At 27.0% G+C, this 26,512-nt stretch overlaps 1 protein-coding gene across 4 annotated transcripts; it reads left to right on the forward strand.

Annotated features, from left to right (window-relative positions):
• The first annotated feature begins 3,072 nt into the window (after positions 1-3,072).
• On the forward strand, positions 3,073-20,426 carry LOC126899875 (uncharacterized). Of its 4 annotated transcripts, XM_050675125.1 has the most exons (10): positions 3,073-3,165; positions 3,230-3,278; positions 7,166-7,186; positions 9,201-9,218; positions 9,681-9,701; positions 10,111-10,131; positions 15,981-15,998; positions 17,891-18,034; positions 18,357-18,509; positions 20,089-20,424. In XM_050675125.1, the coding sequence occupies exons 1-10, from the start codon at positions 3,163-3,165 to the stop codon at positions 20,268-20,270; spliced, it is 630 nt and encodes a 209-aa protein (XP_050531082.1). In that variant the 5' UTR covers positions 3,073-3,162; the 3' UTR covers positions 20,271-20,424. The 4 variants fall into 4 exon arrangements, with proteins under 4 accessions (XP_050531082.1, XP_050531086.1, XP_050531092.1 ...); XM_050675129.1 differs by lacking the exon at positions 15,981-15,998 and having other exon boundaries at positions 20,089-20,426; XM_050675135.1 differs by lacking the exon at positions 10,111-10,131 and having other exon boundaries at positions 20,089-20,426.
• Positions 20,427-26,512: the final 6,086 nt, after the last annotated feature.

Below are 26,512 nucleotides of genomic sequence, written 5' to 3' on the forward strand. Positions count from 1 at the left end.
CTACAAAAAATATTATTCATAGATTATACTTTTAATCTAAGAACTACTAATCAGGATATAATTAAGGAATAATGCGTAATCCAAAATACGGTTTAGCGTGTACGTAATGTACCAAATAAATGAATATTGATGTATTTATATATCTATAGTTAGTTCGCTCTAACGATTTTTATTAATGCGTACACTTATGACACACCGCACAATTGTATGCTAACCGTATCTGTAAATGGCGTAGGAGAAAATAACAGTCGCGATACAGACGGCGAAAGTGTAAACAAAAAACTAACCAAAAGACTGAAAAAGAAAACAACAAAAAAACAGAATCGAGCAACCAGTTAAGGTGTACGTCGGAAACGCAACAGAACGCAATATCGGTAAACCACATTCGGCGGCGGCCTTATCTCAGTGTCAAGGGCGGAGAGACAATCGATGACAACCGATTGTCATATTAATAGCTGGACGGCTGATATCGAGAGAGACACGGGTGAGCGCCAGCCTAGAGCAAAAAACGGTGCCGTGTCAGGAAATAGAAGTTAATTTTGCTTTTGTAATTATGCACCAATTTCTTAGAATTGAACACTATCTACAGATTTGCATAGAAGTGTTTCTTATAACAGTGATTAAAATTACTGTCAGATATCACCTATACTTGTCCCAACTATCCAACAATACTGTGCCGCGACCCCATTGTGCTATCATTTTTTAATTTTACTATTTAAAATACTTTTAACAATTTTTATCAAATTAATTTTTCACTTCAAATTTTATTAATATTTTCTTTATCATTATAAAATACTAACTGCAAGTATAATTCATAATACAAAAGTGAATTATATGTTTCCTCAACATACAAGTATTTTAACTTTGCATCGAAGCTGAACGAAACAAATTGATACATATAACTGTGAAATAATTGTAATTATTATGTATACACAATAATGAATAAGTTATTCATTTTAATTTCCCGACTTCATTAAAAATTTGTGAATTTATTCTAGTTGAAGATATCGTCTTCGAATATTGAAAAAAATTGCCTCAGTTTTAGAAATTTAGAAAAATATCCTAAAATTACAGTACTATAAAAAAGTCATTTTTTTGAATATTGGTCTACTATTAGAAATTTCTAGACAAATTAAAAATTTCAATTCTTGAAAATTTTCTGTGACGTCTGACATTTTTGTACTATTTTGTTACATATTTTTGTAGTATTATGTCCATTACCATATTACATTGTATTCCTCGGACTTTTATAAATTAATTCAATAACTGTTTAGAAACATAATTATAAACAAGTCTGAGCATATTTAAATTATATTAAAATAATAAGTTTAACTAGTAGACACTATATTTTGAGTGAAACGCATATTCATCGAAGTCAACTGCATCATCACTCAAGAAGTAAAACTGTAAGTGAGATATTGATATTCTCTGCAATGTTAATAGGTTTATTTGTATCTAATGGAGTACAAGTATTTATCATATTTTAAGCTCTATTTCTTTATTCTGAACTCACGAAACATACGCCACGATAGGAAGGGTATTATATAATTTAACTTATTTTTCTATTGTAAAGANCAGTGTTGAGAAGGAACTAGTTCCAAAAGGAACGGATTCCTGGAACGAGTTCTTTTTGAAGGAACGATGCTAGGAACTGCTTCCTTTTAAAATAAAGGAACGAGGAAAATGAACAAATTCCATTTTTTAAGGAACGTGAACGGAAATTACAGTTCCTAAAATTTTTTATAAACATGTTTTAGTGTAGTTTTCTTCGTATCTAGACATTAAAATATTATGGTATTTTTAGTTGACTTTTGACAATGGAAGTCCCCTATATACCCAGCCGAGATCGTAGGCTGTTTAAATGAATCAATTGATTATAGATAGAGTTATTATCACATGTAGGTATACAGTAAATATTTAATATATGTGTACATATATTAAATAATGCACCGAATATTATCGTCGTTTCTTGTTAACTAATTTATGTTAAAGGTTTTGGTTTTTCTGATTTATTATTTCTAACTTATATGTAGACAATAGACATTGGTCGCGTTGACACAAGTCGTTAGCATTTACTACCTGCTTATAAATATAATTTTCGAATACTTTTAGATAAGGAATACTACAAATTTGTTTTGTATTCGACTGCTGATGAAAATCATTGATGACCGTTATCATGATCTCATTGCCACAATTTTTTAAATAACTTNATGTCCATTACCATATTACATTGTATTCCTCGGACTTTTATAAATTAATTCAATAACTGTTTAGAAACATAATTATAAACAAGTCTGAGCATATTTAAATTATATTAAAATAATAAGTTTAACTAGTAGACACTATATTTTGAGTGAAACGCATATTCATCGAAGTCAACTGCATCATCACTCAAGAAGTAAAACTGTAAGTGAGATATTGATATTCTCTGCAATGTTAATAGGTTTATTTGTATCTAATGGAGTACAAGTATTTATCATATTTTAAGCTCTATTTCTTTATTCTGAACTCACGAAACATACGCCACGATAGGAAGGGTATTATATAATTTAACTTATTTTTCTATTGTAAAGAATCAAACTCTCCCCATTACACTTCTTTTTGATTTTATAATGATCTATGATTTAAACCATGACTAAGTATTAGAAAAACTTGAAAATAAAACCCTACCAAAATTTGATATAGACAACCTCTCATTTTATTAATATCATAAATATTGGAACATAGAAATTTTTTTAAGGAGGGGTACGTAAAATTATCTCCCAACATTTCAGAATTTGAATGTCATGGCTCAAAATTCATGCGGGAAACACAGTTTTTGAACGTACAGTGTAACCTTTTCAAGTTTATAGTTCATTGTGTTACACTTATGAATCACAATCACTGTGATTTATGATTGTGTTACACTTCATGAAAAAAATATTTTGTTTCTTATTTCAACCTTTTGCACTATATTTAAGTTGGTAAAATAAAAGAAATAAGTTTAAATTAAATAAAAAAACATCTGTTACAGTATTTTCTATAAGAAAATTATTTAAAAGTAATGTCAGAGAATAAGGCATTTAAAAAGGTAATAAATCGCCCTACGGTAGAATTTTATTTAAAAAAATTGTTTTTATAATAAGTTTTTTAAAATCATAAGATAATTTGATATAACAAATAATGGCAAGTAACTTTTCTTACAATTAATTTTAAAATCTAAATTAAAAATTTTTTTTTTTTTTTTTAAAATTTAAACTTAATCTTATGTTTAACGTTGAACTTAGTTCTATCAGAAGGTAATATTATGAATCATAACCTATTATTTTAGAATAAATATATTGTCTGCTTCTTTACAAATCATTCGTCATTTTTTTTCATAAATAATATCCCAAGTTCAGCGTTTTTCATCCAGTGACACTAGGAAAAATATCGCTTTATAAAGAAAATTGTTATTAATACAAACAATAATTACCTGGTTTATTAGCTTCGATGCGAAGCTGAGAAGGTATTAATTTTACCATGATGTGTTTATTATTTTTTTAAATTTTTTTGTGTCTGTCACTACTTTTTCTCAGCTCTCACTGGACCGACTTTTTCAACGATGCGTCAAAAGATCACAAATCGTATCTAATTGAAGACATTACCCTTCAAAATTGAAAAATTTTCTCTCATTCCCCGCAAATGGGGAAATCTCCAAAAAAATTACAATTTTTAAAATTGGTAAATTTTGTCATTTTTTTCACTTCTTTTTCTTAAAACTTCCATAACATTTCAAAAATCAACAAATGAACATCATTTTTTTTTATATTAAGACCTTAGATATTTAACTTTCATTTGATATCATTTTTTTGAAAATCTAACACTTAACCTGCTCACAGGGGGTGGGGGGTATTTAATATAGTAACTTTTTTACAATATGCAACTTATTTACAACTTATTCAACTTAACTTTTGAAAATGTTCCGGAAATACTGCGTCCTTTAAATATATATCAAATTAAAGGTTATGTCATTTACTATAAAATAAAAAAAAATTTGTCCCGATACCTTATCTTCTATAAGTAAATTTCCACTGAAATTAAACAAAAAATGTAATTTTTATGTAAAAATCACTGTTGAAACATGAAATATTTTAATACTTAAAACTGCCATAACTTTTTCAAAAATTAACAAATCAACATAATTTTTTTTATTTGAAACCTTAGATATTTTCCTTTCATTGAATATCCTTTTTTTAAAAACTATCACTTAACCTGCTTAATGNCTTTTTTTAAAAACTATCCCTTAACCTGCTTAATGGGGGGGATTTAAAAAAGCAATTTTTGCACACAAGTTAAGCTTTTTCAATTTAATTTTTGAAAATGTTCCCGATATATTAACACTTTTATTTAATCTTAAATTAAAGCTTATATTATATACTTTACAATGAAAAAAAAATTGAAATATAGATTTTCTTTTTATTGAAAATGGCTACCGTATTCAAAACTATGCAATTTTTGTGTTAAAATTCTTGGTTTTGTATTTCATTTTATTTTAAAATAACATACAAGGGGAATACACTGTTTTTCATAAATATTATATAATTTAATTGAAATAGAGTAAAGTTCATAAAACATAAGAAGTTAATCTTATTTAAATTTTTTTACTTTTTTAAAGTCGAAAAATTAACTTTAAAATTTTAATTAGCTTAAAAAAACAATTTTATTAATTCGCGAAAGCGACGAACAGTTACCGAATCGGTAACACTAGTGTCTTTCACGGTTAGAGTATCAGGTTCGAATCCACCTAGGGCAATTAATATTTTGAATTTTTTTTTAAGTCAGAAAAATAATCAAATCATTTGATTTTTATCTCATTTTGATTCATTAACTTCAATAAATATCAAGGATCCAATCACTGTAGTCTCTTCTCATGAGATGAAATTTCTTATTTATGTTAATATAATTTTATATTATAAAATGTATAGATTAAGTGTATGACGTAAGTACTAAGACGACAATTCGCCGAATGAAGGTTTACATCTTTGGTAATTCTTGCAAAGTCAAATTAAAATAAAATCAACAAATGTTGTAGACTGTATGTCTCTTTTGTTTTTTATTGCTAATGTTTTCAATAAATAATCTTAACAAATGATAACTTAATTTCTAAAGCTCAAATAATAACAGATAGTTATATTGAACTATTAATTTAAATAAACGATATACAAAATATCCTGACCTTGCTCCCACCAATTGATATTTGACCGAGTGATGAACGATGTGTGTAAGGATGTACAGTTCAGTATTGTCGTAACACAAATAAAATAAAAGTGTACGAAGAAGATGTTGTGTATGATGAAGAAGATTTTGTGTATACGAAGCTGATGTTGAGTCTGCTGACTGGGTATTCACGTGCGTGTAATCATATAGCAACTACCGTGCTCGACTGACACTCCGGGTTAGCTGTGGGTGTTAAAAGGCCGTTGTTATAGGAAGGGAATAAGGGTAACACCTTTGTATGAGGTGGAGACGAAGTGCAAGACACAAGTACTCTAAATGTTGAGGACGAGAGTAGGTAGTTGAAAAAGGAAATATAGAGACATAACTTTATGCTGTAAGCCGGACAGCGACAACCGAGTACTGAGACTAATGAATGACACAAGGCACTGGAGTCGACTGACCAAGATGGCCATGTCTTTTGGATTTTTATAATAATTTGGACTATTGCCAATTTAGCAATAAATATTAATTGTTAATTCATCAGTCTCTAGAAGCGGATGTGCTGTCTGTATTTTAATGTAATAAATTCTCACAATAATGGTAACGTGACACCATCAGAGTATTCATATAACAGTCATACTCGACACTTCTATTGCATCCTAAGTAAGCTATTAATGTTAAGAACCCCTGATTATTATTTTGTAATTGCGTAGAGTATAGAATACATGGTCGTCCGACTGTTGTCGGACATAGGAAAATGCTGACCAAGGGATTTAGGACAACGATGGACGGAGGACTCCCACTGTAGGTCCCTTACTGTGAGTCATGGTATGGTATGCGGTAATTACACTCTTGTATCATAATTCTACTTCATTCTAATTCATTCTATTTCATTATCCTATTCATTTGTATTAATATTAAAAATTATTGTTGTATTGTATTATGTATTGTTCAGTAACATTATATATTTTTAATTTTTATTGAAAAATGAATGCTTTTCTTTTTATTAAGTTTTAATTCCTTTACCGTGTGGACCCGCACAACATAATTAGCTTCTGACAAAACGTTTTATGAAAACATTAAAATTTAGATTATCATTCTACGTGAACTACCCGTTATATAAGAGCGCTTAATAGCTCCGTTATTCCACTGTAACTATGAACATATACATAGGGAGCATACAAGAACTCAAGTGACACCATTCGCGACCATCGTACACACATACTACTCCATCAGTAAAACTAGTTAGGGCAGATTGCGCTCATGACGATGAAAAACCAAAACTCACCGACTCCCATTGCGCTATCTTGCTTTATCACGACAGAACAATAATTTTGTCATTTTTAATATAATATATTGATATGTTTATAAAACCACTTAATCCTTCCGAAACTGTCATCTCCCGAGACTGTTTATGATGCGCTGAAAAAAAGTACTTGGACGATTTCTTAATGGAAGAAATAATAATATTAATAGTTCTTTTAAAACATGATTTTCACGTTTTTTTTATTTTAGAAAATGCTTTGATTAAGAGCATGAATGGTCGATATCAACTTTTGGATCAATATTTCGGAAGTTAATGACATGTTTATAACTAGGTGCGAGGAGTGTACGGTCGAAAAATTGTTAGTGTTAAAAATGACAATACCGCGTTTCACCTCCAAGCTTTACTACAACATGTTAATAAATTCTAAAATACTGGTCTGAAAGTATGATCGATCAGTCTTTTTTTTATAAACTCACTATCTATTAAATAAACAAGTGAATTATGTATAATAACATTTGAAAAAAATACAGATGACACCCTTATAATGTATATGCAATGAACATAAAAAATACTCATTTAACACGAAAAACATGTACATAAAGAAAAAAAAAATTCTCGATAATTCTTTTATCGTGACTAATAAAGTGGTTTATTATAAATGTATCAACCTATACATTAAATCTTATACTTATTTGATACGGATGGATTATTTTATTTCAGTGTTGACTTTTTCATGTAACTGTGAGTATTATATTACACTGTGACTTATAAAAACTGATAGATTATACCTTCATAAGTTTAATTTAAGTCTCATAATTATTTATTTTAACTATACTATTTGGAATTTTAGATATGTTGTTTTTTGCATATAATTTTTCAATATATTAATATTATAAAAATATTGTAAATAATCAATGTTGTAGTAAAATATAATACCCCCAATGGAAATTATTTTAGTATTAACCGATAAATATTAAATTAATAAAAACAATTAATTCATATTTTTCATGAAAATCATCAAATATTTTGTTTTATTGCGTATAACTTTTTTAATAATCAAATATTCTATATTATTAAAATTATGTAAAACTATAAAATAAGTAATTATTTACACTTATATAAAAATAAGTATACATTTTTTTGTACAACTGAAAAAATAACGAAAAATAAAAAAAAACCGAAAATATTTTAAAAGTATCTAAAATAAAAAAGTTAATATATGTTTAATATGATAATATGTTTCCAATTATTAGTTTAATCATTTTTTTACTAAAATAGACTAAATATAACTGGTGTATTTATATATATATATATATATATTTATATAATACACTTATAAATCATAAAACTTGTAATCAGGATATAAATAAGGAAATAGGAGATTATGTAGCCTTTGGACTAATCCGCCAATTTGTTTAAAATAAAAACTATCTACAGATTTGCATCGAAGCGTTTTTTATAATAGTGATTTTAATCACTATTAGATATCATTATACTTGACCCAACTATACCACGTTCCCACTGAACCGCGATCCCACTGTACTGGTTTTTTTTTAAATTTTACTGACATAGATTTTACATAAGGAAATATCGAACAAAAGCATAAAAAATTCTTGTTTAGGAGCTGAAAACAGAGTTTGTCAAATTAAAGAGCACTCTTTTAGAAAAAAAATACCCTTTTTATATACTGGATAAAGTGAACCAACGATATCTAGTGATTTTCTGAGAAGCTTTTCAAATATTTAGGATTGGTTGATTGTGAAAGATACCTTGTGTGGGCGCTTTTAATGAATTATATGAGACTGGTTTGAAACATGTGTTAATAAATGATTAATTAATGAAAATACTACAAAATCACGCATCCCTTCCACCTATTTCCAATCATTTAAGTCCAACCAAACCTACCCAAAAATTGTAATAACTCAAAAATAATATTGCAAAATTTCATTCTGTCCAGTATAATTTTATTTATTCTATTTTCCATTTAATATTGTAAGACTAATTATAGGTTCTCTACTCATAATTGTCTTGAAGGATAGCCAATAGAAAATAAGAGAGTATATGAGACAAATAACACTGAGTTAGCTTAAAAACTATAAATAAAGAAATTACTATAAAAGTGCTGTTATCATAGCCTGTAATAAAAAATAAATAATAATAATAATAGTTAACAACAATATAGGGTTCTCGATTAAGGATAAGATATCTATTTTATCAAAAACTATTTAATATCTTCAATTTCGCAAAGGAAAATATTGTTTGTTTAAAAAAAACACTCCAGTTGTAAGTAGTTAAATAATTTTTTTTTTATTCCTTTAGTCATAGAAACATTAACTTCAATTTTTTTAATGGAAAAAAAATTTCAAAAATTAATTTTTATAATTTTTTAACTGTATTATTTGATTACATTTTAAAATTGTTTAAAGATTTGGAAGTAAAATAAAAATTTAACTTAAATTAATTCATTTACTAAAAACCTGATCAAAATTTCAGTATTTCAGTTTTGTATACAAAGTTGCATCAATTTAATAAAAAAAATATTTAATAAAATTACTAGTGAGAAATTGAGTAATAAATTAACTATTAGTTAGGGAAAAATTGATAGCCTTGATTCCAAAAAATTATGTCTATTATAGCGTGAATTTTACATTAGTATTAAAATTCAAGTATAGTCGTTCGTGTTATTCTTATGTGTTTCTTTAAAATTTTTTGTAAAAATGAATGTTATAATTATATTTTGCATTAAATAATCTAGGTGCTCGATCGAATTCAGGCAAGTACAAGTTGTATCAATTTATGTCAAATCATATCAAAATCAATTTTAATTTGTTGTAAACACGATTTTTTTAGTTTTATCGACTAATATGGCCATAATAATATAGTATGACATAAAAATTAAATATGTTTCACATTATTTAGTTATAGCTTAAAGCTTAAAAATGTCATAATAATGTTCAGATTCTTTGAAGCTGTCATGCAACCATATCTATATAGTTTGACATAAATTTTCCAGTTTATTTTTATTTTAAAAAATTTTTTAATTACAGTGCTAATCATTAAATAAAATGAAAATATGTCGATATTTTTGATTATTCATCCTTCAATTAGTAATAAACAATTTCATGGCTAATTAAAATTGTTGTTAGGTATAGGTATTATGTAATAATAGAGTATGATATCGAATAATCGAAAATATTTTAAGTTTGATGTAATAATAAATAAAAATTTATTACAGTATTAGAAACCGAAGAAGGAGGTATTGTATATTTATTTCCTAAGTAAAGTAAATACAATTGTTAAAAAAAAACATAACAGCGTTTAAAATATTATAAAATGTGTAGTAATTAATTAGTCTAGCGGGTTACAAAAATTAATATAACATTTGAGAGACATTTTGTCAATACTGTAGTCGGACTGTAGCTGGATTTTAGAAAAATAATGAATCAAACAATGATATTAATCTAATTATTCTATGAAATGCATATCTTACAATAAAAAGATGCAAACGAATTTCATGGTGAATCGAAATTATTATTTGGTATAGGTATATTTGGCATATATAATATACAAAGTGATGCATTTATCACAACTCGATCAATAATTTTTAAAATAAAATGCTTAAAAATCTTGAAAGATTAATAAGTAATAATAATAAATTATTACAGCTTTAGAAACTGAAAATGAAGGTTTGTATATTAATTTTCTAAGTAAAGTAAATACAATTTTTTTAAGAAAACTTAAATGCTTTTATAATTGTATTGAAGTTAAATAATTTTTTGGATTGAAAACTTACAAAAAACAATATAAGTATTAGTCAAAACTATTTTTTTGAAGTGAGATTTCTTTATAGAGGGCCCGAAAAAAACAGATTATTGAGCGGCACGGTCAGCATCACTGTCGGCATCGTTGTCGGCAACAGTCGATCACGGTCGGCTCTAAAGCATATTTTATATTATAATGTAGTACTGTATTTTCGAAAATTAAAGTAATTTTATTTAATTTCAAATAATTTTGATTGTGCATAAAAATTTTTAAAGAACCACAATAGATGTAATATTCACAGGATATTTTCATAATGAAAAGTTTCACTTCATCCGCGCGTACTCGTAACAAGCAATGTTTATTTTACCTTTGAAGGCCCCTAAAATATTACGAATAAAGTTCGAAATTGTAGTCTGACTAGTGATTCTTGAAAAAATAATTATGGGAATTTCCCTAGAAAAACTGCCCAAAATATATCCAAAATCTGTAATTTGTTGGGAATATTATTATTTTTCTATATTTTAACTTAAAAAAATGTATATAAACTTAAATCCAAATCCTACTTCTTTTCAATATTTTTGTTAAATATTTTACGACAATTATTTTAAAATATTATATACCTGTGGATAATTTTCAAGACCTGATATGATACTTTTATAAATTGTTCAAAAAATCAAAATAAACAATAAATTTGTCTTATTTTGTAAAATTTTGTGGAAATACCCATTTTTGAAGTAAATAATTGAAAATATTATTTACATATGATTATAATAATATTAATAATATTTTAAAATAATCCCAGTACTTCTACCGAAATTTGTAGCATAACTATAGGGCTCCGGGTTTGAGGCGGAGCTAAATACATAACTGTTATTATAGTCGGTACTTTTTCTCAGCTCTCACCGGAACTATTTTTTTTTTAACGAAACATCAAAAGATTACAAATTGTATCTAGTTATAAAAATAAGTATCCGACAGCAAAAAATCAACTTAATTATGATGTAAAGAATTTTGAAACTGAGAAAAACAATTAGCATAATTTATACATTTGTAACATCAGCAATTTTTTTTCAACTGTGTATTTTAATTTTTTTTTTGGGGCGGGGGTGCTTAGCCCACACCACGGTTTTGTGTTGAATTTGTTAATAATTAAATAATAAACGATTTTTGTAAAAAGATGTATTCGTATCTTTAAATGTTTGTCAAATATTTGGGCAAATCGATAAAATATAGTATAATTTTAAATTTTGCTCGAAAAATAATGAGTTTAAAAAAATATGTAAGAATTAAACTTATAGTCCATAAAATTGTCCACAATTTATATTCTACAATTTTTTTTCTATAATCGCTCATTTCCGAATTAAGTACGAAACACTAGAAAACTACCCCTATTGTCCAATTTTCAACCTCGAGTAGGCACGGATTAAACTTGTCTGATTGAAGAGAAATTTTTTTTGGTTCGTTTTTACATGTATATTAGGGTGGTCCTTATTTTTTTTTTTCGAAATTTGATCGGGCCACCCCCCAAATTTGTTCTAAACTATAAAAAAATGGTNATATGAACAAATTTGGGGGGTGAGACCAAGGAATTTCAAAAAGAAATTTTTCATAATCTACAGGGTGGCCCACCACTCACTGACAACTTAAATAACTTTTGATCCAGTTACTATTTTTAGTTGATTTTTTTTTTAAATAATAGTTATACGTTAGGTCTATAATATAGACTCTATATCTATATCTCAATAATTAATTTTTTTACATTTTATTAAAAATATTAATTATTTTTAAATTTTAAATAAAATGTAAAAAAAAAATCTAAGATAGCTATTTTGTAGAGTAGAATTTAAGAAAAATTTTAGTAAAAAAATATCTTATTAATATTCAGTAGTAAATATTCTGTAGCGTTTTGAAGTTTGTGAAAATTTGAATTTTCATGTACTATTTTACGGTATTAAACATTGAAATACGTATTGAGAAAAGGACAGAAGAAAACGCTATCTTTTCAATATACTTTTGAATGAGAGTGATAAGTAATAATTGCCTTATCTAATTTCTTATCATGGTATTTATGCCAAGTTTGTAATGTATACACACTATCATCATATGTATACACAGTAATCATGAAAAGATAGCGTTTTCTTCTGTCCTTTTCTCAATACGTATTTCAATGTTTATAACCGTAAAATAGTACATGAAAATTCAAATTTTTACAAACTTCAAAACGCTACAGAATATTTACTACTGAATATTAATAAGATATTTTTTTACTAAAATTTTTCTTAAATTCTACTCTACAAAATAGCCATCTTAGATTTTTTTTTTACATTTTATTTAAAATTTAAAAATAATTAATATTTTTAATAAAATGTAAAAAAATTAATTATTGAGATATAGATATAGACCTAACGTATCACTATTATTAAAAAAAAAAATCAACTAAAAATAGTAACTGGATCAAAAGTTATTTAAATTGTCAGTGAGTGGTGGGCCACCCTGTATAACTAAGGACCTCTCTAATATATATAATATATATATATATTTATACAGAGAAGATTAGATCAAACTGGCAACTCACATAAGTATTCATTATTTTTAATCAATTTTTACAATATATTCTTAAGATTTTCCTATGGTATTAAATGTTTGTCTTTATTATGTAAATAATAAATATATATATACGAAAATAAACATTATCTTTTTACGTTATTTACTGGTAATAGTACGCGATTTATTTTCTATAAAAATTATTAACACTTGAATAAATATCTGTAATTGACATAAAAAAACAAGTAGTAGTAAAATTAAATTTATTTAAAAAAATTTAAAAAACGTTATTTAAATTTGATATAATAAGTAATAGTAAACATAATAGTGAATAAGTACATTTATTATCAAATCTCCTAACATATATAGAAAAACTATATTCTATAATAATATAGAAACGATAGAATCACGCGTGCTGTTACCAGCAAATAACCTAAAAAGATAATGCTTATTTCCGTTTTTTACATAATATAGACTAACATTTAATACTATAGGAACATCGTAAAAAAATCAAAATTAAACAAACTTCAAAATGCTGTATAAAAGTAACTACTGAATTAAAATAAGAGTTTTTGGCATCAACATTTTTCTTTAAAACTCATCTATAAATTAGGCTATCTTAAATATTTTATGTTAACAAAAAAATTAATTTTTATAACATTTTTTGTACTTGCGAAAAATAACGTAAAACATATATTAAACATAGTCTATATTGTAAAAGTAATTTAAAAAACAAAACTATTAAATATTATGTGGATCATAAGTTAAATAAGTTAAATCTGTTTTATTCTCTCTCTACATATATATATATATATATATAGAGCATGGCCCAGTATCCTCATATCTTAAATAACTTTTGAACTAATTAATATTTTTGGCTAATTTTTTTTCAAATAACAGTTATATATTAACTATTTCACAATAATTTATATTTTTATATTTTATTAAAAATAATAATTAATTTTAAATTTTAAATAAAATGTAATACAAAAAATCAAAAAGAGGGAAGATTAGATTAAGTATAAACACTCGTGCATAGAAACCAAGTGTGCGTTAAATAAGGATAAGAACAGCAGGTGAAAAAGTAGTTTATAGGCTTGTTTAAGTAAGATAAAAACGGTCTAAAGATTATCACAATGTAAGGTGTATAAAAAGTGATGATTAGATGGTGCTAAAAAAGGATTATGATGTGAAAAAAAGGAGGAAGATTATTTTGAAAAATTACTGAATGAAAATTCCAAAAGAAACATTAGATTAGTGAAAATGATCTAAAAATGATAATCAGTGAAAAAGAGATATGGGAGGTTGTGGCATCAATGAAAAAGAATAAAGTAATAGAGACAAAGATATTTAAAAGCAAAGAGACATATAGGAGTGTGGAGATTATAAAAGCATAATGTTTATAGGCCATAGTATAAAGATTTTGTAAAAAGTAATAGACAAAAGAATAAGATCCATTAGTAACAAGAACCAATTTAGTTTTTTGTCTGTAATTCAACGATGGAGCCAGTTTTTTGTGTGAGAAACTAATAGAAAAGTGTAGGGAATAGAAAAAAAAACTGTGTATAGTATTAATAAATTTGGAGAAATCGTAAGATGGAGTATTGAGAGAGGTTTTAAAGTGGCATTAATGATAAAAGTAGTCCCAAAAAATTATATTAATATAATAAAGGATATGTATAATGGCACTTGTATTAGGGTAAAAAGTGTAGGAGGAGTAACAGAAGGTTTTAAGGTAAGAGTAAGAGTGCACCGAGGTTTTTTTAAACCCTTACTTATTTTCTATAGCAATGGATGCAATTACTAGAGAAATACAAGGAGAGATGCTGTGGTGCATGTCGTTTACTGACGATATAGTGTTAATAGGAGAAAATAGGGAAGAAATTAATCAAAGGCTAGAGCTGTGGAGATCAGCTCTTGAAGAAAATGGTTTAAGAATAATTAAAAATAGTATAGAGTATATAGAGTACGAGTTTGATAAAAGAGAACACGAGGTAGGTGAAATGAAGAAATCTGTGACAATAAGCGAGGACGTGATAAGAGAGGTGGAATGTTTTAAATATTTATGATTAATTGTGTAAAAGAGCGAGGTGTTGACGCGGATGTAATACACAGGATTAAGTGTTGGTGATTGAAATGAAGCGAAGCGTCTGGTATGTTATACAATAAAAGGATTTCAATGTGGCTGAAAGTTAAGTTCTATATGATTGTAGTGAGACCAGCTATGATGTATGGTTTAGAAGGTTGTAGATTGACAAGATAATAGAAAAGAAAACAAGTTTAGCAAAGTGACTAAACAAGATAGGATAAGTTTGAACATATATAAAGGAGTACAGGTGTAGCGTTAACTATGGATAAGATAATAAAAATAGACTTAGATGGTTTGGTCATATTATGAAGAGAGATGAATCGAAAGATGTGAGAACAGTTATGGATATGAATGTGTGCTTAGATGATGTGGGATATCTTGTTAAGTGGAAGTTTAGGACAATGGTGGCAAACCCAAATTAGTTGAGATGAAAGCGAGGAAAAAGAGTAAAAAGAAAACTAAATATAATATTTAAATGTTCGTTGTAAAAATTTTCAGGGAGATTTTTGCAACTGAACATGATTTTTACAAAATTTAAATTAAAATTAAAAATTTGAAATTACAAATTTTTAATGTTATATTAAATATAAATAATTATTACTTTTTATAATTTATTCGCAAAAATTACAATACTAAACTATTCAATATCAATTTCATACTAAATTAATTATTATAAAAAGTATTTATTCATGTATTATACTTATTAAACTTGTTATATGAGAAATAAGAGTTCATTTTACTATAAACATAATTGAACAATTTTTTTTTAATTTAACATTATGTACAGATTTGCTCCGAAGTGATTTTGATAGTTATTTTAATCACTTTCAGATATTATATATACTTGCCTTCACGGTTCCGCAACCACTTTTTGCTGGATATTTGGTTTTAAATAAGGCTAATGATAATTTAGAAATAGATTTGTCATCATATACTTAAGATTTTATCTATGTTCTGTAAATTATAAAGTTTTTGTCGATCCTTTTTGGATCTTGAGTGGGACACATTAGGTTCATTATTTATTAACTTATGCATTATACAAAATAATCTATTTATCACAATCTAATGATAACAATTTAAAAAATTATAAGCTGGACATTTTATATATTTGATGAACTATAAAAAAAAAGTTGATTACAGGATTAGAAACTGAAGAAAGTATGTATAATAATATTCTTAATAAAGTAGATGCCATTATTTAAAAAAAAAACATAAATTTCTTATGCTTTTAGCTTTGATGCGAAGATGAAAAAATATTAATTTTACTATGATATGTTTTTTATTTTTTGTGTATGTTACCACTTTTTCTCAGCTAACACCAAACTGATTTCTTTCAACAAAAAATTTAAAAAAATTCCCTTTTCCCCGTAAATGGGAGAAATTTCCAAAAAAAAAAAAAAAAATTAAAAATATTCGGTAACTATCAACATTTATTCATTTTTTTGTATACTTAAAACTGCCATAACTTTTTGAAAAATTTATGAATCAATAAAATTTTTTTGTATAGATATATTAACCTATCATTTGAAAAACGTTTTTATTTTATCTGACCCTTTAGCTGCCCACAAGGGGTATTCATTATAACAACTTTTTTACAAAAATTAACTTTTTCAAATTATCTTTTGAAAGTGTTCTGAAAATACTAAAACTTTAATATATATCTTAAATTAATATTTAAGTACTGTACTTTATTATAGAAAAAAAATTTCTAACTTTATTTTGTCTTCACGGTCAAAATGGCTAACGTATGCTATTTTTGTGTTAATATTCTCAATTTTATATTTTACAATATCCTCTATATATTTCTATAACATTTCGAAAAATTTATGGGACAATACAAATATTTTATGAAAAATACTATTTATATACCTCTTTTATACTTCTTTTTTAAATCAGATCATTTTCCTTTATACAGAGGCGTTCAAAACATAAAAATACATATAAAACAAAGAGCTTTTTCAACTGAAATTTCGTAAATGTACCGAAAATACTGACATCTATATATATACATATTAAATTTAAGTTTTTGTAACAGATTTTAATATGAAGAAAAAAAGGTTCGAACTTTATTTTGTTTTATGGTGAAAATGGACATCAAAGTTAATAAATAAATATGATATTTGTATAAAAATTATTTTTATATTTTTTAATTTTCTATGTTATAACTTTTTGAAAAATGTAGGTATCACTACAATTTTTTTATGATAAATACTTTATATATACTTCTTTCATTTGACATACTTTTTTTTTAAAATGGGACCATTTCTCTTTATACAGGGTTGGTTCAAAATTTATAAATGCGTATAAAAAGTAAAACCTTTTCAACTTATTTTTAATTAAAATATATTTATTGATTATGAATACGTAACATAATAATCAAACATGAATATTTTTGTTATATTTATTAGAATAATTTTTTTATTATTTAGGCCATATGCGAAACTTAATTGTAGATTTTAAATGAGCGCAAAAAAGGGGTTTTTTAATTATTGCATTTACTTTATAATTTTTTATAATTTTTCCATAAAAATTACAATACTATATTAAATAAATATCAATTTCATACTATATTTAATTGCCATAATAAATATTTATTCATATATTACACTTATTAATCATAAAACTTGTAATCAGGATATAATGAAGGAAACAGAAGATCATGTTGCTTTTGGAATAATGCACCAATATTTAAACTTAATCACTATCTACAGATAGTGTTTACTTACTTACTTACTTTGGAGCAAGGGAACTATTTTCAATTTTTCAGGGTAATTTCTTCGACTAGATACCATTTGTGATTTTTTGATGTAACGTTGAATGAAATCGGTTCGGTGAGAGCTGAGATTAAGTGTTCGCAGACACACAAAAAAAAAACACATTATAGTAAAATTAATACTTTCTTAGCCTCGCAAATTTTTTTTACAATATTACATTTATTTTGCGAGTAATCGAGTTGTTTTCTGATAAACCTATTCGAGTTAGGTATACATTTTTCAACTTATTATAGTATTTAAAACCAAAAACTATTTTACTAATCTTTTTTCTTTAAGTTTGTACTATTTGTCAAAATAATCTTTCCTCAACAATCAGAACTCATGATTGTGGTAACAAATTTCATAAATATTGTCTTGATAAATGGGAATACATGAGTCCACTTCATGATTGCCCTATTTGTCGTGTATCATTAACTAAAGGTAAGAAATACTTTTAAAATAATAATAATTATTATTATTACTATAGGCAATAATTATAACTATTGCCAAAGAATGTCTAGAAAATATAATCAAGCTAACATAAATGTGTTAGATAACTAAAATAATATTGTTGAAATTATCAAATGATTATAGTTACGACAATTATTAACTGAATTAGGTATTTTTAATAATTAACTAATTTTAAGTTAGGAATCCTATCCTTTGTAATGTTACAAGAATACTTATATAATACTTATTTGTATTTAAAAATAATAAATATCATAATGGAAAATTTAAAAATAGTTGATGTTTTTTTAAATAGCGTGTAGTTTTTGTGATAAATCAGTTATGGCAGATAGTAGATTTATTTATCATACAAGATGTTGTAAAGAAAGGTTATGTTACTACTGTTGTATGCGTTGCGTATGCGCTTGGAATTCCAAATGTAAAAAATGTGGAATATCAAATGAAAAAGGTAACTATAAAAAATATATAGCTCTGAAAAAAACTTATCAATGTTTCACCACACGAAAAGAAATTATTGAATAATTCCAAGAGCAACATCATGTTATATTTAGAAATATAATGTATTTGGTTATTGACCAAACTAGGAAATTTAGAACTTGGTCATTGGTTAGCATCGAGGTTCAATCGGGGTTCGTAGAGTATGAGAGTTTAGACAAATAAAGACACGTAGATACAAATAGAAAATAATTAATAGCCCTCATTATTAGATGTATTGATAAATTAATGTAGAAGCTCTTTTAACAGGACACTGAGGTATTCTTGAAGTGGTTCCTCTTCGTTACCTATATAAGTTAAAAAAATTGTTTAACTTATAAAATGTAACACAAGCTTTAAAAAAGCAAAAGCTTTAATTTTACATTTGTTTGAAGTTTGAAGTAATTCTGGAACATTTTCGAAAATTAAAATGAATAGATAAACTTTTCATGCAAAATTTGCCATTTTTAATATCCTCTGTGGGTAGATAAAGGGTCAAATTTAAAACAAAATTTATACTTAAAAATAGTAAATTACCTTAAGTATTTATAAAAAAAGTTATTTTGATTCGTCCATTTTTTGGAAAATTATAATTTTAAAAAAATTTTGGGGGTTTTGTCCCATTTTAAGGAGCGAAGGAAATTATTTAAATTTTTCAGTATAATCTTTAACTAAATAAGATTTGTTATCTTTTGACGTATCGTTGTGAAGAATCAGTCCATTTAGAATTGAGAAAAAGTAGTGAAAGATAACAAAATAAAATAGAATAATTAACACATAATGGTAAAATGAATGCATTTTCATCTTCCCGTCGAAGCTAAAAAATTATTTTTTCAAAATTTCATAACAATCATTTTTTAAATTTATTTATAAAAGTTTTAGTATGTGACTGTACTGAGATGCACTACATGCTCTCTCTATTTATTAAAAAACATGTAACTTAATATTTTTAGTTTTTTTATTTATTTTTTATTTAAAATATACTTTTAAAATAATAAAAATATACGAAATTCATTAAATAACAATTTTGCTAATTAAAAAATGTAAAATACTGTAAGTAAAATGATACATGAGACAAAAGTTAAAAGTAGAAGCCAGTAGTATACAAATTTATTATTTTTGTTTGAACCACTTAAAAGGAACCCAAGTTTGTGAAATTTGCCATAGAAATATACATTAGCATGGAAATATTTAAATAGTATGGTAGAAATATTTTTTATTTAAAGAGGGATTAATCCATAACTATAACCATGATAACATAATATTACTAAGTTTTTAAGTCGATTAAAAAAAATTTGTTCAGACTGAATAAATTAACAAAATTTGTAAATTCAAATAAATCCAGACACTTATGTTAAGAGTTGTCAATTAGATCTAAAATACTTTGTATGCCATTTAATCCTCAGACCTTTGATAAATTAAAATACGTTAACTTTACAGATACTGTAGTTCAGTAATTGTTTTTATTTTTTATTACTACATAGTAGTTAATTTAGAATGAAAATAATTTTGATGCGCATAAAAAAAGATGAAATATTGATTTTTTTTTACAGGAGTTCCAATAAAAGTATCCACTATACCACTTCCGTGTAGAATTTGTTATAAAAGTCCAGCGCGGATGAGTATGTCCTCGAAGTGCAGACATTGGTTTTGTAAAGAGTGCCTTAAAAATATTTTAAAAGAGCAAAATAAGTGTCCATTCTGCTATGAATATTTTGATAATCGAAACATATAAGTTGTTCACACGCGAATATATAAGATTATATTTATGAATAATAGCCAATAATAAAATAATAAAAAAAATATTAAAGTGATATATTTTATTATACAAGCATTTCATATACGTTTGTAAAATAAAGTTGTTAAGTTCTTTAAGTATTTTATAAAAATACATTTATTTCTATATTATGCCAACAAATACAATATAAAAAACACAATTTTTATTTTTTGAATTTTTTAAATTTAAGATATTACTGATATTCTTAATTTTTTAGGATAAAAATATATTATAGCCTAATCTATTTTTATTAAATTTTCAAAATTAAATAACTATTTTAATGATTTAACTTTTTTAATTTTTTATTTGATAAGCAGTTAGATCGAGTAAATTCATAGTTATGAAAAAATGATTATAATGCGGGCCCCAAAATCAAACCCAACCCAACCTGTTACAGGTGGTGTCTCGCAAGGATCACTTCTCGGGCCCCTACTGTACAACATCGAGTACAACAGTGTTCCGCTGCGACCGCACGTTCAAGTCATATTTACAAAGACGACACGCTGGTAATTATGGAAGGCGCCTCAACCGAGGAACCTGAATCTATGGTGAACTGTGCACTCAGCGCAATCACCGCCTGATCCAACTAGAGGGGAGTGGACTTAGCCTAGCCCTGGACAAGACCAATGTGGTCCTTTTCACCGGTAGGCACAAGTATACTCCCCACGGCTCGCTCTGCTGTGGGTGGAGATTTGACTAAAGAATTCCATAACATATCTGAGATACGTCATGGACAAACATCTCATGTTTCGGCAGCACATTCCTTGTGCGTCACATTACTCTTGGGTATGGCTAACGAGGGAGGCTATGCCGTATTGTGATTAACGTTATAAATCAAAAAGAATATACAAATCATCATAAATATAGTTTAAAAAAACTAAAAAACACGCTTTTAAAGCACATCAAACTAAAAAGTTAAAAATAATTTTTAAAATTAACTTAAAACAATAATGAACGAAAAATACTAGTATTATTGTGAAAAAAAGCGTCAGGCGCTCAATATACAAAAAATATGGCATAAAGCACCCACGGTTTTTTTCACAATAATACTAGTATTTTTCGTTCATTATTGTTTTAAGTTAATTTTAAAAATTATTTTTAACTTTTTAGTTCGATGTGCTTTAAAAGCGTGTTTTTTAGTTTTTTTAAACTATATTTATTTTTCACTTTTTAGTTTCATGTTATGATAGTAGTTAATATCAATATCATGGTTGTAACGGGTAACGGGAAATCAGGGTTCGATTCCGGAGAGGGAGTCTAAGAAACGGCTACCACATCCAAGGAAAGCAGCAGGCGCGTAACGTGGAGGTAGTGACGAAAAATAACGATACGAGAATCATCCTCCGTAATCGGAATGAATACACTACATATCTCTTAATGAGAATAAAGTGTATTAATATATAAGTTTTAATAGTAATTAGAATATATATATATTTAAAGGGACTTAAGTACGTAAACGTATCATGCATGAGGTATAGCCGTGTTTATGTGGGCGGGCATGGCGGAGGGAACATTATACACGAGGCATATACGGCGGCAGAGGCGTCGGCTGTAGGAATATATAAATGAATATTAACATATACGTATATATATTAATATATATATGTATATATTAATATTAGCGGTGGCGGTAGGAATATATAATCTTCGCATAATATCGCGGCACTTTTGCTGGCGTCGAAGACGCCATGTCCGGCGTGATCCTCGGGCGTCAATAGGTTAGCAGCGTAGATGACGACGGTGCGCGAGTGCGGATCAGTTTGTTGACGATGTTATTTTGACAATGGGAAGAAGACTATGGTTTAGCGGCGGGACGTCGTCGGCCGTGCAGCACTTGCTGGACTTTGCACCGCGGCGTAAAACGACGCGGGGCTGTGTCAATTACAATAAAAATTTGTTATATATATATATATAATTGATGATAAGCGCGCGTCTACGGGTTGGAAAATATTGTTCTCTACTAGTGGTGAGCGGGGTGGGGCGAATGCGTTACAACAGTATAGTCTCAAGGTCATACACGACAGGATACGCGACATAATAACACGTGCCGCGTGGAGTTACAAACTTACAAACAACAACAAACAAACAACATACAAGTGAAACTAATATAAGCGTGTTAAAAAAATTTAGCAAAAAAAGGTAAGAGATATATTAATTGGTGTTCGCGTCAAGCGTGAGAGCTGCACTGGTTGGGTGTGGTCAGCTGGTAGTGCTTGTGAGCCATCAGCTGTTAGGACCCCTTATCAGCGGTCGTTTATTGTTTGGTCGTTTTATTCAAAAAAGAAATATATGTACCTGTTGTAGTATTATACAGTTTAGGTTAAGTTACGTATGTTTTTCATTTTAATTAAGTGTTGTTTTTGTATGAATTAGTAAAACATTGTTTAAATTTTGTTTTTAAAATACATTATACATATTATTATTTTGAAGACATATAGCTGTTTTCATTTTGCCTTTTTTTTTTACATTGGCTGGTGCATTGTTGCAGTGAAACTATAGATATTGTATTACTGTTGTAAATTGTAATTCATTTTATTTATATAGAGCATAGCTGCCTGTAAGTAGTATGGAGTATTATATTTATGGATTATTTGGTTCGATAATGGTAGGTACAGTTGTTCGTATTTAATTATTTAGTTTTATTCATTGGGCTGGGTAAGCTTATTTTGTGTTAACAAAAAATATTTTTCTTTTGGCAATTTTAAATTGATTAGAAACCTTTTTTGTTGATTATTATTAGTTGCCCCTATTTTAAGCCGTACGGCGGAGTTCTATTCCTCATTTTTATTTTGGATTTTTTTAGAACAGCTCAGACGGCAACAATTGGTTAAAAGGATAAATTATGATGGATCTCAGGGGTTGATAAATATTCAATAATTAATGTTAGATATTCCTTTAAATTTTATAAATTATTATGGTTTATTATGCAATAGATTGTTTGTGGTTCGAAAGTATAAATTAAATTTTACTTACCTTATATCTTAAGTCACGTAATAATATTTTAAGTAATCTAACTTTGATTCTGTATATTTTATTTTCTGTGACACAAAATCTATGACTACTCTATCTTTTTTTGAATGTAAAAGATTCTAATCACACTATATTTTTATCAGAAATATAATTTTTATAATCAACCCTTTTTTATCTTTGCTGAATAAGTTTTTATTTTGAGAGAGTATATTTTATTGAGAGATCTACAACAATATTTTATAAAGCTTCTTTTAGCCTGTCCAAAACAAGATTCAAATATATAACATAATGTGTTACGGCGCTAACGCTTTGAGAAGATGCGGCACAATTATCATCAAGACAAAAATTACTAAAACACTAAATAATATATTTGTAAGTTTCATTGCGTTTTCTGTTGCCGCAGTGTTTGTTAGAACAAAGACATTAAGCTCAGATACTAGATACCCAATACGTATAGGATAGCAATACACTTAGTTTAGTAAAATGGTTATTAAGTTAATTATTATTTTAGTTTAAACTGAGAAAATTATGACTTTTAAATTTAAAAACATTTTAAATTAATTAAAAATGTACTTTTTATATTCGTTTATTATTCATAAACAACATCATATTATTTTAAAAACCAACCAAAAAGACACACAATTAATAATAATCTTCGCATGACATGACAGGACTTTCGTTGGCGTCGGCAATGCATTAACTTGTATGCAAAAAGTTATTATTTTGAATCTTCCCCTGTGTGTAGATAAATGGTCAGATTTTCAAGAAATTTTTACCAAATAAAAAGGCAATATCTGAGGTTTCAATATAAAAAAAAATTATTCTAAATTTTATTTAAAATAAAAAAAAGTTGAAATTTACGGATTTTGAAACTCCTTTTTGTATTTAAAAATTACATTTTTTGTTTAATTTCATTGGAAATTTACTTATAGAAGATAAGGTGTCAGGACAAATTTTTTTTTTTATTTTATAGTAAATGACATAACCTTTAATTTGATATATGTTTAAAGGACGCAGTATTTCCGGAACATTTTCAAAAGTTAAGTTGAATAAGTTAGTTATTGTAAAAAAGTTACTATATTAAAACCTCCCCTGTGAGCAGGTTAAGTGTTAGTTTTAAAAAAAATGATATTCNTCCCCTGTGTGCAGGTTAAGTGTTAGTTTTAAAAAAAATGATATTCAATAAAAGGAAAATATCTAAGGTTTCAAATAAAAAAATTATGTTGATTTGTTAATTTTTGAAAAAGTTATGGCAGTTTTAAGTATTAAAATATTTCATGTTAAACGGTGATTTTTACATAAAAATAAATATACAGTTTAAAAAATGTAGTTTAAAAAAAATAAAAAAACACGCTTTTAAAGCACATTGAACTAAAAAGTTAAAAATAATTTTTAAAATAAGTTTAAAATAATTATGAACGAAAAATACTAGTATTATTGTGATAAAAGCGTTGGGCACTCAATATACGAAAAATATGGCACAAAGCACCCACGCTTTTATCACAATAATACTAGTATTTTTCGTTCATAATTATTTTAAACTTATTTTAAAAATTATTTTTAACTTTTTAGTTCGATGTGCTTTAAAAGCGTGTTTTTTTAATTTTTTTAAACTATATTTATTTTTCACTTTTTAGTTTTATGTTATGATAGTAGTTACTATCAATATCATGGTTGTAACGGGTAACGGGAAATCAGGGTTCGATTACGGGGAGGGAGTCTGAGAAACGGCTACCACATCCAAGGAAAGCAGCAGGCGCGTAAATTACTCACTCCCGGAACGTGGAGGTAGTGACGAAAAATGACGATACGGAAATCATCCCTCGTAATCGGAATGAATACTTTATATCTCTTAATTAGAATAAATCGTGTTAATATATTAATTTTAATAGTAATTAGAATATATATATTTATACAAATAATGCGACTTAACTACGTAAAAGTATCATGCACTAAGTATAGCTGTGTTTTATGGCCGGGCGGGTCGGACTAANTGGGCGGCGGGTCGAACTAACGTTATAACCGAGGTATAAACGGCAGTAGGAATATATACGTAAGCCGTAGGAACGCGGATGATAATGGTCAGTTAAAATAAAAATTTGTTTATATATATATAATATTGATGACAAGCACACGTGTACGGTTACGATAACTAAAAATACATTTTTATAGGAATAGTGAGTCGTCGTGAAGTTAGCGAGGCGTGGGGAGGGGTGAATGCGTATAACAGTCTAGTCTAGACGACGGAATATGCAATAACGCGTGGCATTTGGAGAGTTACAAACATACATACATACATACATACAGGTGAAACTAATATAAGCGTGTTAATTACATTTTTTGTTTAATTTCATTGGAAATTTACTTATAGAAAAGAAGGTGTCGGGACAAATTTTTTTTTTAACACGCTTTTATTAGTTTCACATGTATGTTGTTTGTATGTTGTTTGTATGTAAGTTTGTAACTCTCCAAACGCCACGCGTTATCGCATATTCCGTTGTCTAGACTAGACTGTTATACGCATTCACCCCTCCCCACGCCTCGCTCACAATACGACGGTACACTATTCCTATAAAAATTTATTTTTAGTTATCGTACCCGTACACGCGTGCTTGTCATCAATATTATATATATGTAAACAAATTTTTATTTTGACTGACCAATAACGCCCGCGTCTAATGCGCCTTACGTATATATATATATATTCCTACCGCCGTTTATACCTCGGGTATAACGTTAGTCCGACCCGCCCGGCCATAAAACACAGCTATACTTAGTGCATGATACTTTTACGTAGTTAAGTCGCATTATTTGTATAAATATATATATTCTAATTACTATTAAAATTAATATATTAACACGATTTATTCTAATTAAGAGATATAAAGTATTCATTCCGATTACGAGGGATGATTTCCGTATCGTCATTTTTCGTCACTACCTCCACGTTCCGGGAGTGAGTAATTTACGCGCCTGCTGCTTTCCTTGGATGTGGTAGCCGTTTCTCAGACTCCCTCCCCAGAATCGAACCCTGATTTCCCGTTACCCGTAACAACCATGATATTGATAGTAACTACTATCATAACATGAAACTAAAAAGTAAAAAATAAATATAGTTTAAAAAACTAAAAAAACACGCTTTTAAAGTACATCGAACTAAAAAGTTAAAAATAATTTTTAAAATAATTATGAACAAAAAATACTAGTATTATTGTGATAAAAGCGTGGGT

Source organism: Daktulosphaira vitifoliae, unplaced genomic scaffold (genome assembly GCF_025091365.1).
Source record: "Daktulosphaira vitifoliae isolate Bord-2020 unplaced genomic scaffold, ASM2509136v1 Scaffold_1, whole genome shotgun sequence".
In the NCBI taxonomy this organism is placed as follows: Eukaryota; Metazoa; Arthropoda; class Insecta; order Hemiptera; family Phylloxeridae; genus Daktulosphaira; species Daktulosphaira vitifoliae.

Excerpts from the sequence above, each read along its gene's own strand:
- LOC126899875 (XM_050675125.1), top strand. Across the intron at positions 9,702-10,110 it reads ATTAGAAACCGAAGAAGGAG|CTTTAGAAACTGAAAATGAA; the intron begins GTATTGTATATT and ends AAATTATTACAG. Across the intron at positions 18,035-18,356 it reads TCGTGTATCATTAACTAAAG|CGTGTAGTTTTTGTGATAAA; the intron begins GTAAGAAATACT and ends TTTTTTAAATAG.